The sequence below is a fragment of the Hesperophylax consimilis genome, chromosome 26 (assembly GCF_061612785.1).
Source record: "Hesperophylax consimilis isolate HC1 chromosome 26, BYU_Hcon_1.0, whole genome shotgun sequence".
Taxonomy (NCBI): Eukaryota; Metazoa; Arthropoda; class Insecta; order Trichoptera; family Limnephilidae; genus Hesperophylax; species Hesperophylax consimilis.
In genome coordinates this window covers 2163041-2182189 of record NC_142861.1, presented here as the reverse complement: position 1 = coordinate 2182189, position 19149 = coordinate 2163041, and the positions used below count along the sequence as shown (strand labels likewise).

Genomic DNA, 19149 nt, shown 5'->3' with positions numbered 1-19149 from the left:
TAAAACGGCAAGACTTTGACAGCTGACATTTCACCAATAAAATTTCTCCAAACTGTTTTAAAATCAAAATCATTTATTAAATACAAATAGGAACAGTGACATCTCTTGGCCGTAATGAGAACTATACTTTCATTTTTCAAACAAAGCTAACTGTGGAACGCGGGAATATTTGAAAAAATTTAAAAAAATGTTCTACGAATGGTAGGAAAATCGGTCCAAAAATGGACCGATTTCAAACCTAGAAAAATAAAATCGGTCCAAAAACGGACCGATTTCTTTCCAGTGGTTAAACAGAAAAAACTCCTTTCTCCAGAACAATTTGTGGCCGGGGTGCAAAGTGCAATGCGGAGAGCTATATCCAAGTTTGGATAAACATTACACAGAGATTGTTTCCTCAAAAACTTAAAAAGATTCAGTAATGATGTCGATTCAGGTTTCTCTGCCGTCTTATTGGAGGAAATGTGACTACAAAAGTGTACACATTCCTGAACTAATTCGTCTTCTAAATCATTACAGTAATATTGCACAAGAGACTGAGCTTTTTCTGAGACTCTTTGTGTTGAAAGTTCACTCATTCTTGTTAAAAATGAAAAATTTTCTTTAAAGATTACATATGCACCATGTCTTCTCTCTAATTCAGGTCTCAGTCTGTCCAGAATTACCAAAAAGGTGTTGACTCTGAAAGAGTCTCTGGAGGTTGTTTCAATTTCCTCATTTGATGCTTCATCTATGAAGTTTTTTCTCTTAGGGTTCCTCTTACTCTTGTCGCCCTGATATTGCTTAAATGCGCTCATTTCAATTGCACTTTTTTCGAAAAAAATTTTGCACGTTTTCTCGCTCTGCTATTGTAAATTCGAGAAGAGATCCATAAATATCAGATACCGTCAGTACATCAACAGATGAGTTCTGAATCTGAGCACTCACTTTATTTAATCTGTCCAAAATAGCATTCCAAAATACGATCATAAATGCCGTTTCCAGTTTTTCCAATTTAAGGCGAATTCCCTATGCTTCAATTCGTGGGATGGGTTTCTGTGTAGCGTCATTTTCAATCATTTTTAAAACCGTAAGTACTTCATCCCAGGAATCTCTTACACTTTGACAGGCATCTGCTCTTGCTGACCAACGTGTGAGGTTTACTCTCTTCAGCGTCTTTCGTTTTCCTATTTCATTAGCCAATTTTTTTCCAACGATCGGTTGACTTCACAAAGAAAGTATATACCTCTTCCGTCAACATGAAGAAGTGACAGGCTTCTGTGCAAGACTCAGCGGCCGAGGTTCCCAGCAAATTTAATGAATGAGCTGCACAAGGGACGAACATGGCAAGTGGTGCTTGTTCTTGAATTTTGGCTTGTAAACCATTATAAATTCCTGACATTTTCGAGGCATTATCATATGACTGACCCCGGCAGTCTTCTAGATTTATGTTCATCTTTTCTAGCTCTAAAGTAATGGCATCAAACATATCTTGAGCCTTGTTTCCTACAGAAGGTAAGAAATAAGAAGGTAAGATATTTAAGAAATCTCTCACATGGCTCTCCATTATTTAAAACATATCTAATCACAAGTGTCAGTTGATCTACGTGTGCTGCATTCGGTGTAGAGTCTACAATTAAAAAAAGTATTTCGCTTCTTCTATCTCATCACTAATGCATTTCAGTACTTTCTCAGCCATTGAGCAAATGAACTCGTCGCAGACAGTTTTTATTTTCGTCGCAGACAGTTTTTGATAGGTAGCTAGTAGTTCCAGATCCTTGGTTTGCATGTCTTTCAATATACTTGACTAAAAATGGATCAAACTCTGCTATTAGTTCAAGTAGCATAATGTAATTCCCACTGTGCGGGTCACCAAATTTTTCATTACTTCCTCTGAAAACGAGACCTCTTAATGCCAATCCTTTCATTACAGCAACGACCCTCTTTAAAATGTTCTTCCAATAAGCAATTTCCTCGTTTAGTTGGGCAGTTAGTGAAGATTGAATACAACCGTGAATCAAACCTCTAGATCTTAAAGCGAGAATACAGGACTTATGATTTGGATAGTTTTCGTGTTGAGCTACTCGAATTTCTGCATTTTTCCAATCATTGAAACCTTGCTGGTCAAATTGGGTCCTGTTCTCAATAGATCCAAATGCCAAACAGGGTCCGCAGAATACGGAGCTCAATTGAAATACCAGTACCTTGATCTTCCTTATTACTACTACTCCCACTCCCCGAGTTCTCTTGTGAAATATTTAATGAATCGTTGCTGTTTTCACTTTTTAAAAAAGTTTCTATTTTCCTGATTTTCTGAAAAGCATGTTGTTGTTCATCTTTTTTAATTTTGATATCTTTCTGTACTCAGCACCACTCAGTCGCTTCCTTCCATCACTCATTTTTCGTCAGTATGAATATGAAGTTTTTTGAAAAATCTGTTAAAAGAAAAAAATATATGTAAAATGCCGACTTTTAAAGGTTCTGGACTAGATGACGCTGTAATAAAGGTCATAGACACTCTGAATTTTAATGTTTTTGAAACTTGTAACTTGAGTAATCTTTTTTTTGTTAGCGAGCCGAAATTATTTATTTAGTGTTAACTATCTAGCCCAGCAGAACCAGAATATGTAATAGTATTATTTATTATTGTGTTAACATACTCACCTTTCACACCCCTGTGAACAGAAACTGGAGCGTAATCAAGAACGCACTTCCACTTAACTTAAAATTTGCAACAAACAATGTACAAGAAGTAAAATGTATTCGGACTCGTTACAATCTGGTAGGATATCAAATCGAAGAAAACGTTTCGAGTTGCGACAAGTGCGATGTTTCCGAAATTGACACAAGTATACACACGAAACTGCCGCTTTGCACTGCCGGCCGGCCCGGCGCGCGCGTGATACGGTATATTATGTGTTCGTACGGGCGGGTAGCGGGGGTGACTGTTACATCACCCACCCCCGATCCACCGCCACCCTTTACCCTTGCCGCCCGGGCAGTAGCATAAATATAAGTAACTATCTAACTAAAGTACTAAGAATAAGCGCCTCTAAAAAATAATATTTATCGTCTAATAGTTATAAAACTCTGTCTATCCACAGGGACTTTTTTTGTTTATAATCGCATACACGGCTTACCAAAGCGAGCGAGTGCCGCCCCCTGAACTCTGCCGCCCCTAGGCCGCGGCCTATAAGGCCTATTGACAAATCCAGGACTGCTTCTCTGTGAGAAAGATGATGAATTAATTGGACAAAGTAGACCAATTCAAGCTATCGGACAAAATATTAAAACAAACATTGAAAGAAAAAGGATCTTACAAAAAAAAAGAAATATGGACAGAATATGTGAAAAGAATAAAAAATAAATAAATAAGTAAATAAAAAATCTTTTACTATCGTCGTTCCCGCCAGGCATCGTGAGTTCAATTCCACAGCTGGCTAATTCCTCCATCACGACCCAGGCAACGCTTTCCGCTTACTGTGATGGCAGTTTTACAACTAGTTTATAGACACCGTGTATAAGATATTTGTACAAAAAGTTTTTTTTTTCAATCACCTTTCTGCCCTATAAAGGATTTACTATTATTTACATGACATGTTTGTCATTTGTGAAAATAAAATATACCCATTTACAAAATACAAAAAGTTTTTTAATGTGAAAAGGCGACTTCATATGCACACTGTAGGCATCGTCTTTGTGGACACTCATAATATTACGACGCACGTGGCGAGCTGATTTCAAAACAATGCCTATATTATTTATATGCGAGATGATGTTACGAGAGCCCTTTCTGACTTGTGCATATGACAAATTTGTTTCTCCGTCTGGCAATTCTAACCACTTCGTTGGTTTTATGAATGCGCCCCATAGAAATGTAAGAAAAAGTGTAACCTTTTGACTTATTCGCGAAATATTTGTGAGCAAGCAACCGCGCGAATACATGGTTACTATGTAGGTATATACCTACATCGCTTGGTATGATTATGTCCATTTAGCAAAAGCGGCCTTTAAAAAAAAGGTCCAGTTAACGCCAGCTCCCGGCACACATACCGTTGTTCCTAGCCGGCTCCTTTTATAAATTATTTAATCTTCCCAGGCATTGATTTAGTTTAGTGAATTGAACAAACCTCTATCTCGTGTCTCTTTCATACTCATGCGAAACATCGTAAATTTTTTGAAATGGAGTCTTTTTCGCAAATGGTTTTGGTTGGGTAAATAAAAATTTCCTGTACCAACGCGCGCGGAGCTGCGTGAAATGTCTTTTGTACGTATTTTTTGCAATGAAATTGTGCATTTTTCAGCCGTTTTCTACGATTATGTAATTATAGGTACCATAAAAAATTTATACAGATTAATATTACTTATATACGTTCGCAAACCAATAATTCATCTCAATATTATAAAGCATAACGTGTTAAAAGTGTTTTATTAGACGATATTGAAAATAACACCATCTATCGGCGTAAAGTTTCGAAAAATGTTTTGAGATGGCCCTTAAGGGCGTATTAACCAGCGACCGAGAATTCGAATTTCGTCAAAAGACAGTCTCGCGATCGGACGTTTTTTAGAACGAGACAGAAATACCATATTAATTCCACTGCCAGCCGTCCACTCCGCGCGGCGGTCGAAACCTACAGCATGGTTCCGATGAAATAACAATTATTGTGTTTGAATTTTCGGTTGTAGCTTTCTTCCTAATAAGTAGTTACATACATATTTGTAAATTATACGTCGGAGTGCGTAAACATAAATAAATACAAATGCAGTGCGTTGACATAGTAGGTACAAAATAGGTAGGTATTTGAATAAACATTTTTTTTAAATTTTTCAAATTTTTATTCACTTATTAAATTATTAAATTATTTTTAATGTTTCAATAATATCATAGTAAATTATTTTTGTAAAAAAATCTCAACTATACCAATTTGTAAGGTCATAAATAAATAGTCAAATTGAGGGATTTTCGTCACAAAACGCGTCCTCGGATTTATTTATTAGTAATTTTATTTGAAATAAAAACAAAATTCTTATACATACATATGATAGATAATTTATTGATTGTTTATACTGTATTATTATATGATTTGAAATATTTGTTGTATAATACAACTTCGCCTTTGAAAATGTAACAAATCTGCGCATCGTCCAACGGTAACACTTTATTATGGTATGAAAATAATATTATTTTTCAAAATTTAACATCTTACTTTAATAGATAAAATAACGATCTTTCGAAATCAATTTGTGTTTTTCTCTAGAAAAGTATCCATACGTCTAAAACTGGCCTCAAAAATGCCAAATTTCAGGTCAAGTCTACCTATTTCGTCTTAAGAAATATACAGAAGTTTCAGTTCCAAAGAAAGATTGTAACACTGGTTAATAAAGCCGCCAAGGATATCTTGAGCTTTTTTGTCAACATATTTTTTGTTTATCTGTTACTGGAAGTTTCAGGTTACTAGATAATGCTTTGTATTGCATATATGCGATGTATTGTAAGAAGTTAATTTCAAATTTATTCGTGTGAGTAGGTGACGATAAGTGTATTTAATTAATTTAGTGTGTTGAATTATTTGTTGGGTGGCAGTTGTGATGTTGTATTTTAACAGAATCGTAAAAGGAAGTATTTGTGTCTTATCTTTGACATGGTGTTGAATTATTTGTTGGATGGCAGTTCTTAAAACGAAGAGTATTTGTGTCTTATCTTTGACATGGAGTTGAATTATTTGTTGGATGGCAGTTCGATTGCAGTTGTTCTAAAAAGAAGTTGTTGTGTTTTATCTTTGAAATGGAGTTGAATTATTTGTTGGATGGCATTTGTTCTATAAGGAAGTATTTGTGTCTTATCTTTGACATGGAGTTGAATTATTTGTTGGATGGCAGTTCGATTGCAGTTGTTCTAAAAGGAAGTAGTTGTGTTTTATCTTTGAAATGGAGTTGAATTATTTGTTGGATGGCAGTTGTTCTATAAGGAAGTATTTGTGTCTTATCTTTGACATGGAGTTGAATTATTTGTGGGATGGCAGTTGTTCTAAAAGGAAGTATTTGTGTTTTATCTTTGAAATGAAGTTGAATTATTTGTTGGATGGCAGTTGTTCTATAAGGAAGTATTTGTGTCTTATCTTTGACATGGAGTTGAATTATTTGTGGGATGGCAGTTCTATGGCAGTTGTTCTAAAAGGAAGTATTTGTGTTTTATCTTTGAAATGGAGTTGAATTATTTGTTGGATGGCAGTTGTTCTAAAATGAAGTATTTGTGTCTTATCTTTGACATGGAGTTGAATTATTTGTTGGATGGCAGTTCGATTGCAGTTGTTCTAAAAGGAAGTAGTTGTGTTTTATCTTTGAAATGAAGTTGAATTATTTGTTGGATGGCAGTTGCTCTAAAAGGAAGTATTTGTGTCTTATCTTTGACATGGAAATGGATTATTTGTTGGATGGCAGTTTGATGGCAGTTGTTCTAAAAGGAAGTAGTTGTGTTTTATCTTTGAAATGGAGTTGAATTATTTGTTGGATGGCAGTTGTTCTAAAAGGAAATATTTGTGTCTTATCTTTGACATGGAGTTGAATTATTTGTTGGATGGCAGTTGTTTTAAAAGGATGTATTTGTGTCTTATCTTTGACATGGTGTTGAATTATTTGTTGGCAATTAGTTCGTAAAAGGAAGTATCTGTGTCTTTTGTTTGACATGGTGTTGAATTATTTGTTGGATGGCAGTTGTGAAGTTATATTTAGACAGAATCGTGAAAGGAAGTATTTGTATCTTATCTTTGACATGTGCATCAATTGTAGATATAATATTTTCATTACTGCTCTATTTTGGATAACTTGTATTTCGGATATTTGTTTTTCGTTAAGGGTGCCCATAATGGTATTTTCGTTATCAAGTTTACAGTTGAACTATTAAGTAATTTCGTAATCAACAACGGCTTACGAATTTCCCCCTGGATTGTAAAAACAGATATTACGTTTCGGCGAGTGAATTCACAAACTAGAAACAGGCGATTAGTGAAATATTGCTCAAATATGGGGCGATTTTTAATCCCTCTGCAAAATGCTAACGACAGAATCAATGAATTCCAACTACAGGACTGATTGGATGACCCAGTTCCGTCACCACTCGACAATAAATTAATGTAAATCCCTCTAAAAGCAATCAAAAATCGTACCATTCATGCAAGAAACGAGACGTATTGAATTATAGCATTTCAACACGAATTTGGCCATTTGTCATTTTTTTATAATTTCAGGGAAAAATTATTATTTAAAAAATACGGATTAATTTGGTCGTGTAAAGCAGCATAAACCAAATCTTTTTCCATATGAAATAAACGTTGGTATTCAATCGTCATTTTAAAATAATTAAGACAGTTGTTCTACTGGTCGGAAAAAGACCTGAAAAAGGTTACGCGATGGTAAGTTTTTAGATTCTCACGGCCAAAAGCATTTTTGTTGTTTGTTTTTGGGGTGTTATGCCGTGTTGCGCTAACTCCTTCTTTAGCCGACGTTTCGGACAGCGTTGCAGTGTCCATCATCAGGGCAGATCCGGTAGATCACACATCTATAGATATGTAGATCACACATCACACATCTTCGGATCTACCGGATCTGCCCTGATGATGGACACTGCAACGCTGTCCGAAACGTCGGCTAAAGAAGGAGTTAGCGCAACACGGCATAACACCCCAAAAACAAACAACAAAAAAGGTTACGCGATGTTTTGTTACATGATATCTGCACACGGCAGATAAGCTATGTAGCTTATAACTGCGAATAAAGGCAGTCACCAAGTAACTACAAGATTGCGCATTTTTTGTGATGTTATTAATGTGCTTAAATAAAAAAAAATCTTTAAAATATTTTCAAATTATCAACTAAATTAAATGTTATTGGTAAAAATGATAAATTCGATTTTCGTTATGAGGTGTCGACAATGTCGCGATAAATATCGAGTGCCCACTGAAACCTAATTTCGCTAGCAGTGTACGGGAAGTAAATCGCATCGCTCCCTCTTACCTCAGACCCGTTTGCACTATTTGCTGCCCCCAATACAAATATATGGATCGGTGGCCTCTCGGTATACCGCACTCGGTATTTTTTCCATTCTTTACCGACACGTGGGCCGAGGCTTTAATACTAACCAGTATTAAAGAGATAAAACCAAAATGCTAAAGGTAAGTGCCTCACGCCATAGAGCTAAAAAATATCCATATAGTACTAAGATCTCGTAATAAACGTATTTCACTATTAGCACACGATAATGGACGATGATTTTTTGATTTTGTTAGGGCATTCGAAGAGGTATGCCACAAAATATTAATCAATAAACTTGGAAAATTAGGGATATGTGGTAATTTATTGGTATGTTTGATTAGTTACTTATCTAATAGATTACTTTTGTTAAGTATAATAACTGTCCATGTTATGAATTTATTGCTGACAGCGGTGTCCCCCAAGGTTCGCACCTGGGACCTTTATTATCTACCCAATTCATCAATGACGTTACCAGCATTCTCTACAGTTTTACTTTTTGCCGATGATACGAAACTGTTAAAGGTCATCAATGATGTGTACGATTACCTAATCTTGCAAGAATAACTTTTTCAAAATGTGTTCTGGAAAATAAACTTTAGCTAAATATTAACAAATACGGAGTTGAGGTTTTACAAAATTAAACATCCAATCAAATACATTTTCTTTCATAATTTGCAAAAGAACTTCGTGGCTTCATTTTAATTAAATGAAAATAAGTTGTATATGCACTACTTAATCCAAAAGGATCGACACCGTAATTAATTACCTCTCATTATAATATTTTGTCTTTAAGTACTTATTTCTCTATTTTTAAATTTGTTAATTTTCATCCTAACGAAAAAACCATTGGTTTCAAAATATGTCGATTCTCGTTGATCAAATAGTGGTGTATACAGAGTATTTAATATTCACATTAACCAACATTAGCATAAGAAACTATTTTGGCTTACCTCATATGTAACCTCTTGTATAACTAATCCTGTAAAAAAATGCTGTTTGTTTCTTACAATAAATAAATAAATAAATAAATATAATATATAATTATTCGTTGCGTAATGTTGACCTAATCTCTGTACTCGAAATACTTAACCTGGGCATCGTTTTTGACCACAAACTTCAATTTGTTCACGTCTCTCGTTAAAAGCATTCTTGAATATATTTCTTGAATATTGTCATAGTAAGATCTATCTACCTTACTTAATTCAAAATATCTTCTCCCACAGTGGATGTCACCTTCATCATCGACATCCTGATTAACTTCCGCACCACCTACGTGAACGGCTGTGATGAGATCGTCTCGCATCCCTACAGGATAGCCATGCACTACCTCAGGGGATGGTTCATCATTGATCTGGTGGCCGCCATCCCCTTCGACCTGCTCCTCTTTGGGACCAACACGGATGAGGTAACATTCTCATCAACTACCTTCCATACCTAACCAAACTAAATGTATTTTTTTCATAGCATTGATTATTATATTTAATTGTTTGTTTGTTTTCCTAGTTCTGCTACATCCCCCTCCAAACTGTTCCCCGTTGTTTTTTGTTTATTTATTTAATTTCTTTATTGTTATTGTTATCTTAATATCTATGACCTGTTTCTGTTCTGAATACGGTTGTTTTGTATCTAATATCAGTGTTTTGAGTTTGGTAAATGGTGAATTGCTCAAATTAATTGTTGAAGTCAACCAAAACAATTTCTCTAATGACTATACATATTTCAATTTGTTTCTCATTTAAAACGTCATCTTACTAAAGAGTTTTTAACATATTTTAATAAAGTTCATTAATCAATTTATAATTAAGATTTTACCATTTCTTGGTTCGGTCACTGATAATCATTTTATAAGATAATATTCGACAGTTCACAAATTCGAGCAATTCACTAAGAGTCCATTAAGTTGTATAAAAATCATATCGTTCTAGAATCTATCATTTCTATCCAATTTTTATCTTCTTTCAAAATTAGATGTGTATATCTTGAAGGCAATTACGCCAATAAACCATTCTGAACTCTGATCTTCTATGTTGATATATCATGTATATTCAGCGTCTATATTATATATCTATTTCAATAAACTACGCGTACGTGACATAGAAACTTAGAAGGTTGAATTAGATGACTGTATATTGTGGTTTATATCAATCTCTTTAACTCCTTTACATAATTCTATTCCTTTCCCTTCTTTAAAACATATTTTTTTATTATATTATATACTTTATCAATCATTATTTTCATCGGAAATCACGCTTCATCTATGATTTTTAAGTTTTATTTGTCAAATTCGAAATATGTTCACAAATTTAAAAAGTTATCAAATTTATTTAAAAATAAGTTCTCCTAGTTTGTTATTTTCACGTTTGATTCTCGTTGCTGGTACCTACCCTGAGGTATGGAAGTGAGGCATGGAACTGGCAAAGAAAGGATGAAAGTAGATTGAATGCTGTTGAAATGAGATCCCTGAGGCGTATGTGTGGTAAAACCATGTATCATCGTGCGAGTAATGTGGAGATCCGAGTGCAAGGCTGATGTAAGTGTAATGAGTAAGATCAAGAAAGGGACGCTTAGATGGTTTGGGCATGTAGAGCGAATGAGCGGAGAAAGCAGTGGAAGGAGAATGTAAGATGCAAATGTGAATGGTAGCAGAAGTCGGGGACGCCCGAGGAAGACATGGCACGACCAAGTGAATCAGATACTTGAGTCGGGCCATGTCAAGAGTCAGAACAATAGAAGAGTATGTATGAGACGATGTATGTTGTTTGGCGGTCCGTCCTCTCTGCCTACCCCTGCGGGGAAACGGCGTTATGGTTGGTTAGTTAGTTGATTCTCCGTTTCACCTTTCGAAGGCATTGAAACACTGTTATTATTTTTATATCCCTGATATTAGTGCATGAGTGTCCATAGATGGCACTAGACTAGAATATTATGTTACCTATAGATGGCGTTAGCTCTTGAGAATAATTATGTTATTCCAACCGCCAACTAATGAAGATATCAGAGTCATTGTCAATCTGTCACAATAGAAGTACTAGTGTTTTGTTGAAGCCGGGATTTTATTGTATTACAGAGTTTGTGAGAAAAACCCGAAGACACAACAGTAATGAGTTAGTAATAAGGTACAGGTTGGTGCATATATTATTATACAAAACATAAGACAGTAACAAAAAAATCCCACAAAGGCGAAGACTGTGCGTGGGCATTATAAGTTATGTATTCGAAAGTGGTGGTTTCATTATCTATGGCTCAGGAAAAAAAAAATGAATAAAGAAAAAATATTTATATTTAATACATATAGTTTGATTAATATGATTTTACTGGAGTTTTTGCGTATTTAATAAAAAATAGTTTAAAAGAACCTTTTTTTAAATGCAGATGGTAATGGCATATTTTAGGAATCATATTCGTTGTATAAATTATAGAAAAAAAATCTCTCACTTCCAGATACTTTTTTACCCAGCTTTTGACATTTATTTTATACGAATTTAGGTTTAGGCACATCTTAATGGAACTCGGCAAGGAATTAAACAATTTTGGGCCAATATAATTAATGTGTCTTTGGGCTAGCCTAGTTTTGCAGTGAGGAATACATGATAATGATATATACAATAATTTTGTGGAACATTATCAAAAAAGTAAAATTTATTAAAGAAATCATAAAATAGTGCAAAAGAATAAAAAAGCTAACTTTAATATTTATTTATGAGGTATGTTATTATAACCTTCTTGTAACTGAATTCCTTGAAGTTGACCACATATTTTATCTCTGAGAAAGTATTGCCAACTGCATGCGATCTAGGTACAAGCAAACTAGCTGAAGTCCCCGGTGTTGCCCGGACCTTGTATTTCAAAATTAGACTTATTCAGTAGTTTTCCTTTTGTTTTGAACGTCAGATGTGAATCTCGGAATAAAACTGTAGATTTGTATAAAAATAACAAAACAACCCATAAATAATTTTCTTCGATCTCTTAAAAAGAGTGTCCGGTGTGGGTTTGTTTTTTTTAAAGAAATCTATAGTTTTATTCCGAGACTGATGAAATTTCGCACGCTTAACCTTCAAAACAAGCAAAAGGTCGCTGTCTACATGAATTTCAATAAACAACCCCCAATTCCTTTTCCCACAACTCAAAGCAGAATTTATATGCTTCTTGATGAAATTTTGCACACTCGATGTTAAAAATAAGAGGGAAATTTCTGTCTACATCTCGAAAAATTCCTTGCGAATCCCGGGCATCGCCGGGGACTTCAATTAATGTATCACATTAATTAGAGCGCGCTGATGACAGAATTATTTGATTTTTTGATAAATACCGAATAGTACCAAAGATTATAAGCCATAAAAATGTAGATATTTTACGAGACAAACGTGTGACATCACAGTGCATAAAATTACACTGAATTGTGATTCGTGACGTCACGAGCGGGCGTTTAATCCAAGTTCGCTCATAGCTTCGTCATCTGTAACCGGTTCCTTAGAGAAATAATATCGATGGTTCCGGTGACTGCGATTGAACCGGTTCCAAGCAAACGGGACAGGAATATCTACCATCTTTACAATCAGGTCTTGTGCGACAGTCGAATAATTAAATATAAATAAATAAGGTCTGAGTTTTAGGAGACAGTGGTTTATAAAACGAGGAGTTAAAGCCAGGACAAGTTTTTGATACTCGATCGGTATTGAAAATAGACTGAAATGTGAATGAAAAAAAAACATCAATCAATCGTGTTATTATCATAAAGAAATACGAGGAAAGAAGCCTTTACCTGGTGATGATTTTGGTTTCTTTTGGAGTCCTGCTAATCTCTTGAATATTCCGTGGTTCACTTATAGTTTAGGTGTACACTGTACACCTTAGGGTACGTATACATTTGCGAACCGAAACATCATTTTATCACCCAAAAGAGGTGCCTACGAAAAATTACAAACTCTGATCACCGGGATTCATGTAGACCAATTTTAAAAAATCTCAAACTTCTGACAGTGACGGACATATATATAATGGAGTTATGCCTGTTAGTTCCCACAAAAAAACTCAACACATAAACACGCTACAAGGTTCACAGAAAACTTATGAATCCCAAAAGCAAACAAAACTATATTTCAAAAAGGACCACACTACATGGCCATTAAAGTATATAACAACCTTCCACGTAGCATCAAACAAATAACCGACATACTTAAATTTAAATCATCACTTAAAACATTTCTTTTAAACAAATGTCACTACACCTTAAATGAATATCTTACATAAATTAAATACCTCGGTTTTTTTTTTTTTACTTACATACATTTGTTAACATGTAATTGTTGGGTTATGTAATATAATGTGTATTTGTTGGGTTAGCTGGAAGAAATAGGATGTAACCTATAAGCTATACCCTTTGTGCCCATAAGTTGAAGTTCAGTTCGACAGTTCGGCTCGCGGATGTATACGTGGCATAATGCTCGTTCCTTTCCCGTAATTCGTGGTACGGTTCGCGTTTCGGTTCGCAAATGTATACGTACCCTTATAAGATCACTATTAATATTAGATTTTCACATCACGAACTCTATTGACGTTCACCACACGAAAATAATGAACTTGGGGATGATATTTGTACCATTTAACTAACTTTTACGAGATTATTTAGTTAAAAAAACATGCACAAGCAACGAAAATTCGAATCATAAAACAAATGACGGACGTATGCGTAATAACAAATTGTCTTCTTTTTTCAAATCTTGTTTCTTCTAAGGTTAGACATTTAGTAAACAAACTAAAAGATAAATACAATTTGAATAGGAACTAGAATGTGGTGATCGTATGTTTGCCGATATGAAAGAGACCGCGTGCCTGAGGGAGACAGATGAATGGGAGTATAAATAGAACGTACGTTGTCCATCGTGTCTCTCCTGTCTTAGATTTCAACGGGACAGCAACCTTACATTGTACACCTTGCAGAATAAAATAACGTAAAAGTACCTAGGTGTCTTTAATTTCACGAACAATAAATCATAGTAATTCGTTGGCAACGACACACAATTACAACATGGAATAATCACAATACTATTTCAATTTTTTTAAATTAAATATCACTGTCAAAGACTTAAAATACAATTTCTTATTTAATACTCTAAAAATACATACATTAGAAGATAGACGTAAAATAAACGATTTAACGTTCTTATTCAAAATACTTAATTCTAAATTCGACTGTTATGAACTCCTGCAACTTATAAACATACATACACCCACAGTAACAACACGACAAAATACAATATTTTACAGCAGCACACATAAGCGTAACTACATTGCCCACTCTCCGATACAACGACTTCACACCATGGGAAATCATTACTTGGGTGATGTTGACATATTCAATACCAACTTGGCAAGTTTTGTGGATCATTTAAAACATTTATTTCAACAATACTCCTAAACACATCATGTAAACCTACAAATAGCTGTAATTTTCTGTTTTTGTTTCTTGTGTTTGTATGACTTGTTGCATAGCTTTTATCAAATGTAATTTTATTCTTATTTTTTATGTTTCAAAGTATCTGTCAAATTAAAATTATACTACCAACCATGTAAAAGCCCTATGGGTGTTAAATAAATAAATAAAATAAAATTAAGCAACAAGCGTTGATTTGTTTCATCCTACTGACTACCACTGAAATGAAATTTTGTGATGATTTTTCAGTTAAATCCAAAACATCCACATTTTATTCTGCCAATTTAACAATTTTTAATCCCTGAAATAAACCAAAAACAAATCCCCAATTAATTTTGGAAGCGCCCAGTAAATGCGGTAATAAAAACGTACCATTTGTTGATAAAAGCCTCCGCAAAGTCATCGCCTGTCGACACATTAGGGGATAATCATCAGTCAGGGTAATTAGGTTCGCTTTACATTACTTCAATTACGCGACCAATTAGATTCAACGGAGAAAGAAACGTTTGACATATGGTATTTGTTTGTTTGAAACATTTTTTAAGAGGAAGCTACGTATATTGTAGGTAATAGGCATAAAAATCGCTTAACAAACGGAGTCTAGGAACGTTCGATTTCAAGCAAAAAACTGGTTTTTATTTATTTGTAAATTATTTTATAAGAAAGCAAAAAAGTTAATAAAATGAAACTGTTACAGATAATCTTAGCTATAATAGTGTTTTTTAAAAAGTTGTTTCCTTTATGCGTTCATACATTTCTATTGAAAAAAAAAAAATTTTAGTAGTTTGCATTTATATTTTTTATTGAGTAATTTATTTTTTTATTTGTATTCTTTTCAAGCGAAACGATAGGAAAACCTTCAATTTATCTAAAGCATATTTTTTGGTATTCATAATGTACACCAATTCGTTATAAAGATTAATCAAAATAGTGATTTGGCATTAAACTTTGCCTTAATCTTGATCATTACGCGTACATCAGCCTTGAATTCTATGAGGATCTCCACATTTCTCAATAATAGTGTTATCACAGCAACCCTTTTTTCTTTGATTCATCGTTGTGCTACATCTTCTCGTGGTTAAAGCATCCTTCTAAAACTTTTCATAATAATTATCAAGTTAATTATAAAAACATTATACCCTTGCGTATCATCGTAATTACAATTACTAACTTGCTCGTATCTGATGAGAATTGTAATGCATATTGTACCTAAACACGTGATGTATTCTGGCTATGAATTTTAATTAAGTACCTAGTAACTAGGTACCTAACGCTATTATCAAATCTTGTTAATTGTTATTACAACCTACGAATCGTCGAAAAGTACATGATTTATAATGTTGTTAAAATTGGGAAAACAAAACACGATGATTAAGATATGGAGAAAAGAATATTAGAAGAGCGCAAATGAATGAAAGAAGATGTCGGGAATAACTGAAGAAGGCATTTTGCATCACGGGTCGCTCACGACCATCCGGTGAAGTGATCGGTTCGAGAGTACCCGCTCTTTGATCGGGTACTTTAAGACATGGAAAAAAAATCATAAAGTAGATAAGAGAGATTGATGCGCGCGCTGCACGCCGATGTACCCGACGCCTAGAGATATTCAATCGAGTACCTTCGTTTAACATAGATAGGTAGTAGTTAAATGACCTATTTTAGATTTCAGGTATATATCATACGCATTTGTGCGTTGCTGGAACGAGATTTGACATACAGGGTCTACAAAACTCATACCTCAATGGACATGGGTGCTGACTATTGATCTTTTTTTCAAAAGTAACCCGTTCAATCATTGGTGTTTCATGATCGCGTTATATTGATCAGGTAGTTCTCGATCGACCCAGGACTAAGAACGCAGTCAAGTGAACCAATCACATAAAACGGGTCGGGTGAAGAGTTTAGAATAACAGAAACGTGTGTATGATACAATGTATGAATGTGAATGAAGCAAGGAGTGTATGCCGAGACAGAAATGTGGGGTAGTCTATAATTTTAGCCTACCCTGCTGGGAAACGGTGCGTTGGTTAGTTAGTTACTAAAGTAAATATCGTTAACGTTTCTCGAACTGTCATAAAAAATAATTAGACTAATCTAGGAGAGTTGCTTTCAATCGTGATTAGTTTAACCCAGAGGTTCCCAAACTTTCTTGCCCCGTATTGAATTTTTGCCGAATATTGAATTTTCCTAAAACTATTAACGTCCCATGTGATAATTATTTATTTTTTTCTTAAAAAGATTCCCTTCCCTTGCCTGCCCTACAACCGGGTGGCGATATAATTCCTCTGTTTTTGCATTGTGCAGACAGGGGCGCCCTTGTGAGGTATACACCAAATGAAAATGGAGCAGGATTATCAACGGGAATTTCTTTCTGTAGCTGGCCCTACAGAACTGTCCCTTAAGTTCTTTTTTAGAGCTTATTTCGATCAGTTTTTCTTGTCATATGATATCCGATTCTTCAACATTCCATTTCCACAGTCAAAATGTTCTCAATTTTTGTTTTGAAGTCTGTGTAAAGTACATCTAAATGTTGAACGTCATTATTACCCTGGACGTTTTTCAAAAACAAGTTGGGGAACTTGGAAAATTCGCGGCAATGTTTTGGTTCAATATTATTAATTCTGACGAGAAAAGGAACGTAGAGTCTATTTATATACCTCAATAAACGACTTTACGATATGTAAACATACAAATATCAAATAAGTAATTTCTCAGTCTATTATTAGTATTACGTAAACTGTGTTATTTGTGTTAGGTGTATTGTGTCATTTACGGAACGCCTAAATATTGAGTTGAGGTAAATGGAGGTCCGCTCGTATGTACCCCCATTTGAATCTCGTGGACTCCCAAATTTTTTTCTCGCTGACATAGAACCCCAGCAAGCCGATATCGACCCCTTGGGGTCCATATAGACCACTTTGGGAACCTCTGGTTTAACCGATAATGAATGGTCGTTTAATTGACTGACGGCGCTAATGGTGCTGGTGGTGGGTTAATGCATTATTAATTTAATTGCGATAATCCGCTAATCATAACCCTAATGATACTTGCACAACTTAATTGATTGAGTGGAAACAACTACCGCGAAAAAAAATAATCATGATTGAAATCGTATTAATGTAATTAGCCATTAAATGTATTTAAAAATAATATTTGGATGATTTATTTAGCGCCATTTTTGTGAATAATTTGAAGGGTATATGATCAGTATCCGGATGAGGTGTTTATTTTTTTTTTCAAAAAAAAATTGTTACATTTGTTTATCATAAAATTGAAATTTGTTTGGTCGATGTAGCATTTTTCTTATTTTGCAGGGTGTTAATAATAATAATGTAGTTGGATACGTCGTTTTTTTTACGTGTTTGTTTTTTAACTTCTTGATCAGTTAATTGTGGTTTTTTTATTCTTGTGTTTTTCCTACATTTTGTTGAAGAATTCTTCTATATTTTTCTCATCTTATATTAATAATAAATAAATTATTTGTATAGTGCCAATTGTGTGAAAAATCACCTCAAAGGCGCTGTACAAATTTATGATAAGTTCCTGGACTCGATCTAATTTTATTATTTATAAACAGAAAAACACACTGATCAATGTACGTATAAGACACTATAGTAAATAACACTGGACATTACATTTCCATTTTAATCTTGTTTACTATTGATATTACATTTATTAGACGATAAGTGACAAAAGCAGAATTGACTTTAATTTAAAAGACTCGAGAATTTAGGACTATTTATATCTGTAGTATTTTGTAGTAGAAATGACCTTAAGGCCCCGTAGTAAGCGTTCAAAGATGGTTTAAAAGGGAGATATGTAAATACGAATGTTAGAGGGAGCGCGCTAATATTAAAAAAATGATAATAATTAAGCGAAAATGGTGGAAATATTTAATAAAACATGACTCGTTTGAAATAGAGCAAAAATCTCTCGACAAATGCTTTAGTTACATTTTAAGAAATACTGTGAATTTTTTCATGCCTATAACATATTAAATAAGGAAACAAAACGTGTTTTTAATAATATTCGGAGCTTATTTTTTCTATCGATGGAATTTCATATAATTAACGTTTCGGCATAACAAATGTATAAATATTATTTTCAAAAATAACATACATATTTTTCGGAACTTAATAATTTAAAGAGTTAGCGAGAAACTTGATATAAATCAGTAGAAAATGGCTATGCGGGGGCTTAATTTTGTTCACTGTAGCAACTATGTAGATGTCATTTTTACTTGCGTTCTGTAAAAGGTATGTATGTATTCTACTCATAATCATACTCATACTTCATACTCTAAATAATATTTGTCTAAACTCTAACATTTACATTTTTTTGGATTCACTGCCCAAATTCAAACGTGGCATCATATCAATAATTAAAAGTCTTCAGACACACACACACGCACACAAACACACACACACACATACATTACACACGTCACACATACACCTATATACTACACAAGTCACCTGGTAATAAAGGAATAATCATACTACTTAGCAGACATTACAGGGAAACATATCATAGGTACCCAACATGAAGTATCTTATTCCTGTATATTGTTTCATCTCAAAATCAAGTAAATCATGTACTGTTTGTTTATATAATATAAATGTTATATCTCTGCCTTTACTTGCAGATTTAGTGTGTTGGGAACTCTTGATAAAGTAAAAGGTTCTTTACAATAATTGCGTTTATTT

The 19149-nt window shown here is 34.0% G+C and overlaps 1 protein-coding gene across 1 annotated transcript in view; it reads left to right on the top strand.

The window, feature by feature from the left end:
- sei (potassium voltage-gated channel seizure) overlaps nucleotides 1-19149 on the top strand; it is a 298364-nt gene that overhangs the window by 144508 nt on the left and 134707 nt on the right. The window contains exon 4 of the mRNA XM_089647318.1: nucleotides 9234-9415. Within this exon, the coding sequence (XP_089503444.1) occupies nucleotides 9234-9415 (182 nt within the window). The remainder of the gene's footprint in view (nucleotides 1-9233; nucleotides 9416-19149) is intronic.